Genomic DNA, 13601 nt, shown 5'->3' on the forward strand with positions numbered 1-13601 from the left:
ATGGGAAGATTGTCCTGTATTGACCTATTGTCATCACAAAGGTCCTTACAAGTGGAAGAAGGAGATCAGAGTGAGAGACATTTGAAGATGTTGGCTTCAAATGTTCAAATGTTGGCTTTCACAACTTGCTGGCTTTAAAAATGGGGGAAGAAATCATTAGCCAAGGAATTCAGACATCCTCTAGAAGCTGGGAAAGGCAAGGAGACAGATTCGCCGCTGGAGCCTCCAGAAAGAACACAACTCTACCTACACCTTGACTTTAACCCATTGGGACTTATTTTGGGCTTCTGACCTCCAGAAATGTAACATAATGACTTGTGTTGTTTTAAGCCACTAAGTTTCTGGTAATTTTTTTATAGCAGCAATAAGAAACTAATACACTGAGTCAAAAAAAAAAAAATCTTTAAAATAGTGCTTCTCAACCTGTCTATGGTGAAGGTTCAGCTTGTTGTTTTAATCTCCAGTCATGGACCAAGACATTTATAAGATGTAATTTAAAAATTACTAGAAATTGAAATTTTAAAACATATAAAATACAAGCCCCATTTTAAAAATAATAGATTCATCTGACATAACTTACTCTGTCAAATTGCTCTAAACATTCCTTAATATTCACTCTCATTTTCTGCACCGTCGTCCTCAAATAACAAACACTTTGAGCAGGCATGGGTCCCGGGATCACACTTTGAGTAACCTTTATTTCAGGGGACTTTAAGCCCGAGGGATGTACATTTGAGACGACAGTGCCTAGAGATCTCAGTAGAACATCTACACTTCAATTTGTGATCGCAGAAGAGGTGCAAAACCCTGCAGCAAGGGTTTCTGATTACTGATGTTGACCGTTACTGAAAATGCTTCTTTTTTTAAAAGAGGTGTATTTGCTATAGTCGAAAAGGGTGTGAACAACAGAAATGTATATTTCTAAGAGAATACACAAATGGCTTCAAAAAAATCAACCTTAGTACTCAAAGAAGTCCAAATTAAGATATAAAGGATCTGTAGTTTACATCTCACCTGAAAAAGCTAAAGAAGGGGGCCTGGTCCAGTGGTTGAGTGGTTAAAGTTCCCTGCCCTCTTCTTTGGTGGCCCAGGTTCGTGGGTTTGGATCCTGGATGAGGACCTACTCCACTTAACAGCCACACTGTGGAGGTGTCCCACATACAAAAAAAGCAGAGGAAGGCTGGCACAGATGTTAGCTCAGGGTAAATCTTCCTCAACCAAAAACAAAACTTTTTTTTTATCCTCCTCAAAGCCCCCCAGTACATAGTTGTATATTTGAGTTGTGAGTACCTCTGATTGTGCTATGTGGGACACCACCTCAGTGTGGCCTGATGAGGAGTGCCATGTCCATGCCCAGGATGCAAACCAGCGAAACCCTGGGCTGCTGAAGTGGAACGCTTGAACTTAACCACTGGGCCACGGGGCTGGCCTCTAAAGTTCTCCTTAATTCTGAACGTAAGTTTACCCTGTTCTTTGCCTATGGGACTCAGCTTTGCCACTTCCTTTTTTTTTTTCTTCTCCCCAAAGCTCCCCAGTACATATTCTAGTTGTAGGTCCTTCTGGCTGTGCTATGAGGGACGCTGCCTCAGCATGGCCTGATGAGAGGTGCTGTGTCTGTGCCCAGGATCCAAACCAGTGAAAGCCTGGGCTGTGGAAGCAGAGCCCACGAACTTAACCACTCGGCCACGGGGCTGGCCCTAGCTCTGCCAAGTCTATGTACCTAGTGCTTAGAATGATTTTCTAGACACTCAATAAGTATTTGTTCACTGACGGGCAGAAGCTTCAAATCTGTGCTTCAGCGGTCATGATTGTGCTGTTTGTTTGCTTCAGTAACTTTTTCTGATGATCAAAATAATAATTTTTAAAATTTGAAAAATATAGAAATTCTCAAAGAATTACTAAGCAATAGCAATTGTTAATGTTTTGATATCAATCTTTTCAGATTGTTTCTATGCATATTTTTATAAAGTTGGATTATTTTCTATATATTGTTTCCAAATCTGCTTCTTTTGCTTGATAATGTGCGTGGATAAGTTTCTACGCCATTAAATATTCTTTTACAACATTATTTATGGTTGAGTAATCAGCTAACAATGTTCTATAGTGTATTTACTATTGTACAGTTAGTTGTTTTCAAGTTTTCTCTATAATAAATAATACTAAAATGAACAAATATGTAATTCTTTGTCCACTTCCGTTACTTAATTGACTCAACAAATATTTATCAAGTGCCCATAATTTGTCCCTGCCCTTTTGTAGCTTATATTCTAGTGGCTTAGAATAATATTCTAGAAATGGAATTGCTGATCAAAGGATATGAGTATTTTTAACATTTATTTTTAAAAATTGTGGCAAAATGCATGTAACAAAATTTATCATCGTAATCATTCTTTGGTGTGCAGTTCAGTGGCATTAAGTATGTTCACGTTGTGCTATCGTCACCACCATTCATCTACAGAACTCTTTTTATCTTACAAAACAGAAACTCCATATCCATAAACAGTAGCTCCTCATTCCTCATTCTCTCCTACCCCAACTCTGGTAACCACCACTCTCCTCTCTGTCACTATGAATTTGACTACTCTAGGTACCTCATGTAAGAAGTTTAAAGACTTTTAATATATATTGCGACTTTTCCTCCAGATAAGTTATATTAAAGTATACCCCAGAGCTGAGTATAATAATGCTTCTCTCCTTGCTTCCTCATCTACACAATCCATTGTCTTCTTTTTCATCTTGCTAATTGGATAGACAAAGACATTTCATTGCTTTCTGCTTGTTTTTTGCTTTTTGCTATTGAAGTTGAATATTTTTCATGCTTATGATCACAATAATTCTGCTCAACTCACATATTTCTCATTTTATTGATCAGAAAATCTAAGCCCAGGGGCCGGCCCAGTGGCGCAGCGGTTAGGTTTGCACGTTCTGCTTCGGTGGCCTGGGGTTTGCTGGTTTGGATCCTAGGTGCAGACATGGCACCGCTTGGCAAGCCATGCTGTGGCAGGCGTCCCACATATAAGGTAGAGCAAGATGGGCACAGATGTTAGCTCAGGGCCAGTCTTCCTCAGCAAAAAGTGGAGGACTGGTAACAGTTAGCTCAGGGCTAATCTTCCTCAAAAAAAAAATTTCCATGCCTGGGTATGTATCATAAAAGTCTGAGTGAATCGCCCAAGGTCATTGGAGGAGCCTTAATTACCTCAGATCTCCTGACTCCTGATTTGGTGCTTTTTCAGCTATATTGGGTGACTGCACACTCTCAATTATTGCTTTCTTTCCCTTGCTCAAACTCCATCTTAATAAATAATAATGATAATAATAATTATTAGCAACTAACTTTTATTGAGTGTTTACCCTTTGGCAAATGTTGTCCTGAACGTTGCATATGAGTTATCTCATCAGATGCTCTCAGCACTTTAGCAAAGAATGTTTTATTCTCAGTTGAGAGTTGAGTGTCTTGCCCATGACCACACAACTAATAAGTGGTGGAACCAGAATTTAAACCAGTTAGTCTGATTTCTGATTTTAAGTCAGGATATTAAATAAAGAAAATCAAAATGCAACCCACACTTATTGTTGAAAACAGGTGGGGATTTTAGATTAATTTAAAAGTATTAACTAGGATGCACGTAGGAGGAGATAGGAGAAATGGGAATGGAGAAAACTTGGCTATCTAGAATAGTGAGACCTCTGGAAGTAGCACCAATTCATTCGTTCATTTATTTATTGAACAGATATTTATTGAATGTCTACTACCTGCCAGACACTTTCCTTGGCAGTAGAGATACTTAGAGGAAAAGATACAGTAGAGATACTTAGATGAAAAGACATGATTCCAATTCCAAACGAATGTGTTGTCTGGGAGGGACAGAGGCAAAACCCAGTGAAATGTACTGTGGCAAGTGCTATAATGGATGCCCACTCAAGGCTCAGTGGGAGAAAGAGGAAACATCTAAATCTAATTTGGTGAGTCCAGGAAGTCTTTCCTGTAGAAGTGACCTTTGAACTTGGTCTGTGTAAGGGCTCTCAGATGAAAGAAGCTCACAGAACTACAAATAGGTCCGTATCATTAGAGGGCTAACACTGATGACGGTGGCTGGTAGGAAATGAGGCTGCCTAGGGATATGGGTCCCAGACCAAGAAAGTCCTTAAGTGCCAAGCTAAGGAGTTTAGATTTTATCCTGTAGATGATGGAAACTATTATATATTGGATACAATATTTTGTTTTTCCATTAGGGGAAGCAAGTTCTTATAATAGATGGTATAAAATAACGTAGGGGCCAGCCCTGTGGCCGAGTGGTTGGGTTCGTATGCTTTACTTTGGCAGCCCGGGGTTCCCTGGGTTCGGATCCTGGGTATGGACCTACACACGGCTCATCAAGCCATGCTGTAAAGGTATCCCACATAGAACTAGAATGACCTACAACTAGGATATACAAATATGTACAGGGACTTTGGGAAGGAAAAAAAGAGGAGAAAGATTGGCAACAGATGTTAGCTCAGGGCCAATCTTCCTCACACACACACACACGCAGAGTAAAATCCTGTTCTCAAAAAGCTTGAAAATTATTTTGGCAACAAACAAGCTAATTCTTCTTTAGCCTTTGGAATTGTTATAGTAATTTGGCAAAACAAAACAAAACAGAAACCAGAAATTGATATATGCTGCCACACTTAAACTCCTCAGTGACCTCCCTCCCTTTCCACAGGTAGTTTCTCCAGCCTTGGATACCTGATTGTCTTACTGAAAATGTCTACTTTGGAGCTCTCTCTTCTGTGAACACTTGTATGTGCTTACCATTTGGCAGGCATTGTGCCAAGTGCTTTAAACATATCATCTTATCATATTCCTTTGGCAAATTAGAAGGTCAGTTTTTGTTTTCAGTTGAGAAAACAAAAACTTAGGAAGATGAAGTGACATGCCCAATGTCATACAGCTAATAAGTAAGGGAACTGGAATTAACTCAGTCACTCTGACTTTTGACTTTTAATCAAGAAGGGCAAAATTAGATGAACAAAATTCAGTCCCTCTTAGAGCCAAAAACATGGGGAGTGTAGTTCAACCTGCTTGGGAGAAGTTCTCTCTCCCTGGTTTGGTTTCCCACATCGCTGCGGATAATGTCTAATAGAAATCTACCTATATGTTTGCCTAATTAGACTATGGATGAGAAGACTTTGAATGATTCATTACTATGTTCCTAGCCTATCTCAGAGCCTTGCACATAATAGATGCTTAATAAATGTTTGTTAAATGAATAAATGCATGTCTCCTTTCCACTGTGTCTGCTGCTGACAAACCTGATTTTTGTAGTTAGGTTCATGCATTGGTAATCTTTATTTTGTGAACTTTTTTCTGGAAGAATAGAGCAAGGGAAGAGAAAATTTTACGTCTTTTCACATCCAATTGCCTTTGAGAAGCTGGGAAGAGAGCAATTCACACTTGATTATCTTACAGCAGATAAATTAGCAGCCCCTGAATTGCTGGGCAGTCGGGAGCTAGAGCCCTCTCCAGCCTCACTGGCCAGCTTTGTCTCAGCTCTGAGGCCATGATTCCTTCCCTGCCAGCCTTGGCTCTTGGCCTCCTGTTAACTCTGGCTTTGGGTCAGACATTCCAATTTCAAGAAAATGTCTTTCTCCAATTTCTGGGCTTAGACAAAGTCCCTTCACCCCAGAAGTTCCAACCTGTGCCCTATATCCTAAAGAAAATCTTCCAGGATCGAGAAGCGGCAGCAACGACTGGGGGCTCCCAAGACTTATGCTCCATAAAGAATCTGGGTGTCCGTGGGAACGTGCTCCGACTTCTCCCAGATCAAGGTAAGGAAATTGGAGTGTTTCCTGGAGAAAAATCTGGCAGTGGGTGGTGTGAAGAAAGGAAAGAAGGGGAAATAACAATTAGTGAGGGATTTGTAGAAGGCCTTGTGCTGGTATTTTACATATTTTCTCTCATTTAATCCCAACCACATCCTGAGATTTGGAAGGCAGGTATTCTTATCAGCTTCTTAACAATAAGGAAATGAAGACTCAGACAGTAGATAATCTGCCACCTATTCAAGATCATCCAGCTCGTGCCTGAACAAAGTCAGGATTCAACATAGTTTTTTTCTGAATCCACAGCTTTGTGCTGCATTTTAGGTGGCAGGGGTGAGGGTGGAATTAGGGCAGTCTCCCACTCGTTAGCCCACGATTTACACATTCTGGTGCCTTTGCCACGGCAAGCGACGGGCCAAAGTTTTGAGCTCAGTTTGTCCATGAGTCTTGCTTCCCTTCTCCACACCTACCCACGCTTTTGCTGGCTGGAAAAGGCTGTTCTCGATTTGTGAATACAGAGCGATAATATTCGCCATTGTCATACCCTTTATACAGGATCTGAGGGCGTGCCATTCAGTAATTTGCCGAACTGACCACCCACCAAAATTACCCAGGTCAACTGTTAAAAGTTGATTCTCCAGGCCAGTTCCTGCGCCTCATTCTCCCATCCGATTCTTATTCAAAGTCAGAGATGGTGTTGTAATCTGCATTTCTATGCAGCCTCCCAGGGAGTTCAGATGAGGAATTGAGAGCCCTGGGTGGTTAGTTTTACAGCAACTAGAGATAAGACTTGAATCCTTATTTGTCCAAGAAGCATTTATTCGATACCTACTGTGTGTCGGGAACTAGGTACGGCCATAAGAATACAGAGATTAAAGATGAAGTCCGCCCTTTAAAGGTTTATAGAAAGAAAATAAACAAACGGATGACTTCCATACATTGTGCTAAGTCTTACCTTGGTGGCTCAGGGCCTTGGGGGAGGTGGTCAGGGAGAATTCCAGAGGAAGGTTGATAGGTAAGGGGAGCTAGTTGGAAGGGTTTTCCATGGAGAGAGTAGGAAACGGCTGAGGATATGTACTTCCCTCCCTCCCTGGTCGAAAACCTTTGATTTTTGTGATGATTATAATCTTATCAAATGACACAGGAAAAGGACATAATCTCACCATCATCATTCCTCCCTAACCCTCCCCTTAGAGAAGTCACCATTAATAGTTGATGTATATTCTTCTAGACTTTTCTTCTTTGCACATATATATGTGATAGAAACTTGTAATTTTTTTTTGTAAATGGGATCATACCATACATTCCTCCAGTATTATGAATATCTTGTACAAGTACAAACAAAAGTCACATTAACCTCGTTTCAAAGGTTGCATGATATTCCGTTGAGAAGTTATGTTATAATGTATGTAACTGACGCCCTGTTGTTGGGCATGGACATAATATAAACAGTGCAGCTTTCCATCCATTTTGTGTGTGTGCACTTTTCTCTTATTTCCCTAGGATAAATGCTTAGAAGGGGATTGTTGGATCAAGGAATAGGTACATTTTTACTTTTTTTTCTAGATTGGCCCTGAGCTAACACCTGTTGCCAATCCTTTTTTTTCTTCTTCTCCCCAAAGCACGATCGCTCTGGCTCCCAGTACATAGTAATATATTCTAGTTGTGGGTCCTTCTAGGTCTGCTATGTGGGACGCCACCTCAGCGTGGCCTGATGAGCAGTGCCATGTCTGCGCCCAGGATCTGAACCCAAGAAACCCTGGGCTGCTGAAGCAGAGCACGGGAACTTAACCACTTGGCCACGGGGCCAGCCCATTCCCTTTTACATATATCAAATGTCCTCCAAAATTTATACCCCCACATGATGCAGGAGAATTCTCACTTCCCCACAATTTGTCAGCAATCTTTTTACAAATAGAAACTTATTGAAGTATAATATGCATTCAGAAAAGTACATAAATCATAGAGAACAGCTCAGTGAATTTTCACGGAAAAACCAGCACCCAGATCAGGAAACAGAATATGACCAGCACCCCAGAGGATCCTTCATGCCCCCTTCTGGTTAATCAACTCTCCTCTGCAAGGGTAATATCTATCCTGACATCTAACATTACATACTGAACTTCATATAAATGGAAATGTGGAGTGTGTCCTTTTTTTGGGTAAGGTTGTATTTGTAAGATTCACCCACGTTGTGTGTATCTGTAGTTCATTCTCATTGCTGTAAAGCATTTCATTCCTGGATATATGACAGTGGACTTATCTATGCTACGCTGGATGGCCATTGGGTAACAACACTCTTTTAGTTTTTAATTTTTGTTAATCTGGTAGCAAAGCGTGATCTCACTGTTTTAATTTTTATTTCTTTAATAAGGTGGAATGTATTTTCAAATGGGTAATGAATCATTCATTTTTATTTTTCCATAATTTGCCTATTTATACACTCTGACCATTTATCTATTGAAGATTCTTCTGTTTCTTAATGATTTATAAGGCCTTTTAATCATTTGTTAGAGTTCTTTATAATCGTGAGTTTTAACTCATCATATATGTTACAAGAATTCTCTGTTGTCCATTGTGTTTTTAATTTTGTTAATGATGTCTCTTGAATATAGAAGTTTTTCATTTTCATGCTCTCAAATCTGTCCATCTTTTCCAGTCTGGCTTTTGGGTTTTCTTTGTTGCCTAAGGAACATGATTTAGTGATATGAGTAAAAAGGGAGACCAATATATTAAAACAAGAGCCTTGAACAGGAGAGAGAACTTTTCAGAGAGATTGAGAAGAGTAAGTACTGTGAAAACATCCCTGCATTTGACAGTTAGCCAACCTTTAAGAAAGATATCTCAGGGCCGGCCCTGTGGTCAAGTGGTTAAGTTTGCCTGCTCCGCCGCGGCGGCCCAGGGTTTCACTGGTTCAGATCCTGGGCATGGACATGGCACCACTCATCAGGCCATGCTGAGGTGGCATCCCACATGCCACAACTAGAAGGACCCACAACTAAGAATATACAACTATGTACTGGGGGGCTTTGGGGAGAAAAAGGAAATAAATAAAATCTTTAAAAAAAAAAAGAAATATATCTCAGGGGCTGGCTTTGTGGCCAAGTGGTTAAGTTCATGGCACCGCTTGGCTAAGCCATGCTGTGGTAGGCATCCCACATATAAAGTAGAGGAAGATGGGCATGGATGGTTAGCTCAAGGCCAGTCTTCCTCAGCGAAAAGAGGAGGATTGGCAGCAGATGTTAGATCAGGGCTAATCTTCCTCAAAAAAAAAAAAAAGGAAAGAAAGGAAAAAATGATGTCGTAAGCTTGAAGGGAAATGGGAATTTTAAATGCTTTTTAATTTAGTTGTTTTTTAAATGAGACTTGAGAATGAAGAAGTTCTGCGGGGATGGGGTGGGGCGGGGAATAGTTAGAATGTTTGGGTTTTTGTTGTAATTTCTCCACAAGCTGAATGACCTTAGAAATTCCCTACTTAGGGTGGAGCCAACAATCCTTATTTAGGGTGGAGCTACCAAACAAAATGGTGGCATTAGGCCAAAGAAGTTATTTGTGGCGAGTGAGGAATTGAAGATGCAGGAAAAAAAAGGTAAAAATCAACTCTATTGGGACTTTTCCTAGTATTGAAATTCCAAGTGGAGAAGTTAGCTCTGAGAACAGGGAGAGTGCATCTACAATTCAAAAGACACAGAGAAGGGAGTCCATGCGGAAAAACTGCAGAATCCCATTGTCCCTTAATATTCTGTGAGGTGAGAGAGAAGTATTCAGAGATACAACTAGAAATTGTTGACATTGACAACTGTGGGCTTCAGATAAAGAATTATCACACTGGCCCCGTGGTGAAGCAGTTAAGTGCGCACGTTCCACTTCTCTGTGGCCTAGGGTCGCTGGTTTGGATCTCGGGTGCGGACATGGCACCGCTTGGCATACACCATGCTGTGGTAGGCGCCCCACATATAAAGTAGAGGAAGATGGGCACAGATGTTAGCTCAGGGCCAGTCTTCCTCAGCAAAAAGAGGAGGACTGGCAGCAGTTAGCTCAGGGCTAATCTTCCTAAAAAAAAAAAAAAAAAAAGAATTACCCAAGGATAAAACATAAGGGATTTCTGGAGGACCAGTCTTGACTGGATGATAGGAGTTTGTTTTGAAGGCAATCTAAGTGGTTGGATTTTGGCCAGCCACACCTGACAGCCTAGGATGTTCTTAAACATTTGTGCCATGGGTCCCTGTGGCAGTTCTGCTGAAGCCGATGGATCACTGCTCAGAATAATGGTTTACACGCCTAAAATAAAATATTTAGAATTTCAAAAGAAGTCAATTAAATATTGAAATACATGTATAAAAATATTTTTAAACAACGTGTGTATAGTAACATATATGATGCTTTATTTAAGCAACAAATAACAAGATCTAGGGCAGAGACTATACCATAAATTCAAAGTAGTGTGAGCATTAGTGTATTTTAAGATATTTCAACAACTTAATGTATGAACATCCCTATGATTTTTATTGGTAACAGTGTCATAGGCCTTGATAATATTATTGGGATTTGTTGTCTATATTCATAATTGAAAGAAAATGCTAAATTTCATTTAGAGCATAGCAAAAATAAAAATGTGATTCTTTTTTCCATCCAATATCATAGACCTTCTAAATTCTATCCAGAACACTTTGGGGAACTATGGATGTAAAGATAAGAACCTCTAGCCTGGGGCCGGCCTGGTGGCGCACCGGTTAAGTGCGCACATTCTGATTCTCAGTGGCCCCGGGTTCACTGGTTCCGATCCCGGGTGTGGACCTGGCACCACTCGGCAAGCCATGCTGTGGTGGGTGTCCCACATATAAAGTAGAGGAAGATGGGCACGGACGTGAGCTCAGGGCCAGTCTTCCTCAGCAAAAAGAGGCGGATTGGCAGATGTTAGCTCAAGGCTAATCTTCCTCAAAAAAAAAAAAAAAAAAAAAAAAAGAACCTCTAGCCTTAGATGAGAAATGAGAGAAACAAATCATCCCCAATGGTAGGATTTGAGTATAACTAATAATTTCCTGCCCTTATTTTGTATACGTGGACATTTAAAGAACGTTTTTTTCATTATTGCTTTTTCTCCCCAACCCCCCCAGCACATAGTTGTATATTTTAGTTGTGGGTCCTTCTAGTTGTGGGATGTGGGACACCACCTCAACATGGCCTGACGAGCGGTGCCAAGTCCACACCCAGGATCCGAACCGACGAAACCCTTGGCTGCCGAAGCAGAGCATGTGAACTTAACCACTCGGCCGTGGGGCCAGCCCCCTGCATGTGGACATTTATATCACATAGGTGGATATGAAATAAAATACATTATGGTGACTCTCTCATCTGTTTCCATCTAGGTTTCTACCTTTACTCCAAGGACCTTCCCCAAGCCTCTTGCCTACAGAAGCTCCTCTACTTTAACCTGGCTGCCATTAGAGACAAGGAGCAGTTAACAATGGCCCAGCTGGGCCTGGACTTGGGGTCCAACACTTACTATAACCTGGGGCCAGAACTGGAATTGGCTCTGTCCCTGGTTCAGGAGCCTCGTGTATGGGGCCAGTCCATCTCCACGCCAGGTAAACCGTTTGCACTGCAGTCAGTACCATGGCCTCAAGGTGTCCTTCGCTTCAACCTGCTGGATGTGGCTAAGGATTGGAATAATAACCCCCAGAAGAACTTAGGCTTGTTCCTAGAGATATTGGTCAAAGGAGACAGAGACTTTGGGGTGAATTTTCAGCTTGAGGACACCTGTGCCAGACTGAGACATTCTCTTCATGCTTCCCTGCTAGTGGTGACCCTCAACCCTGAGCAGTGCCACCCTTCTTCCCGAAAAAGGAGATCAGCCATCCCTGCCCCTAATGCTTCCTGCAAGAACCTCTGCCATCGTCACCAACTCTTCATCAACTTCCGAGACCTAGGTTGGCACAAGTGGATCATTGCCCCCAAGGGGTTCATGGCTAATTACTGCCATGGTGATTGTCCTTTCTCACTGACCACCTCCCTCAACAGCTCCAATTATGCTTTCATGCAAGCGCTGATGCATGCCGTTGACCCACAGATTCCCCAGGCTGTCTGTATCCCCACCAAGCTGTCCCCCATTTCCATGCTCTATCAGGACAATGATGACAACGTCATTCTACGACATTATGAAGACATGGTAGTTGATGAATGTGGGTGTGGGTAGCCTGTCAGAAATAGGGATAGAAGGAGTGTTCTAGGTGAATCTTCTAATAAAACTACCTCTCTGGTTTATGACCTGTTGGATCTGAAATATCAATATGTTTATGTTGATAATTTGTCTTCCTGGGAAATCCATCATGATTAATGATGTCCCTAATTACACACAGAGTCTTAATGATCTTTGTTAATTTTTGCTCTAATATAGTCATTATGCTCATGACAGTATGTTAGACTCTAGGTAGGAGGAAACTGGCGTTTATTGATAGGCTATTATAGGCAGGTACTATTCTATGTGTTACTTATAAATATTTCACTGTTCTTTGAGCTAGGCATTATTATGCATGCTTCCTAGATAAAGAAGCTGAGATTTAGAGCAGCTAAATAACAAATTTTCCTAAAGTCATCAACTTTCCCTGGCAGGTCTCATATGTGAACAGTGTTAGTTAAAAAAACAAAAAAATTATTTTGAGAAAATACAAAATAATATAGCAAAATATACCAAAAGAGTACCTGATCTCTGCATTTCTTTCTGGTCTCCTATGGATGTTATATATGATTCCTGTAGCTCAGATCACACTGTACGAATATTTTTGTATTTTCCTGGACTCACTTAACATTAAATGATAGTAATTTTTCCAAATCACCAGCATCTACATAGTTAATTTAATGGCTGTATCATACACGATTATTTAGATGCATATTTTACTTACAAGAATATTTATCATTTGTCATTGTGTTGTTTGCAGTTTTCGTGACGGAATCATGTTATGACTCTTTGTGAATATATCTTTGTCCGTATTTTGTCCCCATCTCCTTAGAAAAGTTTTAGACACGAATTACAGAGTCAAACGTATGTTATAATAAAGTCAAAGGTTAAGGTATAATTAATATAAAATATATCGATATTAAACAAACATGCATATATTACAGGGCAAAATGCAAAATTCACATGGACTTCAAATACACAACTCTAGGCTTGGTAGACTAGGTCATTTCAGGAAGGATGAGGTCACTTACCTTTCTTGCAGGGAGAACTGAAGTGGAAACGTTCGTGACCACTGCTTTGTTAGTCCTTACTCTAATTCCAGTTGTCACTATGTTAGATCAACCTCGCCATTCTCACCTGGATTATTGTTACAACTTTTAACCCGCTCTGTTGTTTTTGTTTTTGTATTTCTAAAAATGTATGTTATTATAATTTAACTCTATTACAAATACACATGAAGACACCTGCATAACCCTCTCAGTCTCTTTTCCCATCCTCCTAACAAAACCACCATCCTGAATTTGGTGTCTATCTTTCCCAGTCATTTCTTTATAATTTTACTACGTATGTTTGGATCCATAAACAGTAGAAAGCATTGCTTCACGAATATGTAAACTTTATAGAAATAATATTGGAGTATATTTTTCTGCTGTGTTTTTTTTCTCTAAATTTATTTATTTATTTTTTTTTTGCTGAGGAAGATTCTCCCTGAGCTAAGATCTGTTGTCAATCTTCCTCTTTTTTTGCTTGAGGAAGATTAGCCCTGAGCCAACATCTGTGCCAGTCTTCCTCTATTTTGTATGTGGGTTGTCACCACAGCATGGCCATCAATGAGTGG

General features: G+C 40.5%; 1 protein-coding gene across 1 annotated transcript; it reads left to right on the forward strand.

Annotated features, from left to right (window-relative positions):
• Nucleotides 1-5516: 5516 nt before the first annotated feature.
• Nucleotides 5517-12072, forward strand: GDF3 (growth differentiation factor 3). Its single transcript, XM_008528862.2, has 2 exons — nt 5517-5811; nt 11175-12072. The coding sequence occupies exons 1-2, from the start codon at nt 5544-5546 to the stop codon at nt 11999-12001; spliced, it is 1095 nt and encodes a 364-aa protein (XP_008527084.1). The 5' UTR covers nt 5517-5543; the 3' UTR covers nt 12002-12072.
• The last annotated feature ends 1529 nt before the right edge of the window (nt 12073-13601 follow it).

This window comes from Equus przewalskii, chromosome 5 (assembly GCF_037783145.1).
Source record: "Equus przewalskii isolate Varuska chromosome 5, EquPr2, whole genome shotgun sequence".
Lineage (NCBI taxonomy): Eukaryota > Metazoa > Chordata > Mammalia > Perissodactyla > Equidae > Equus > Equus przewalskii.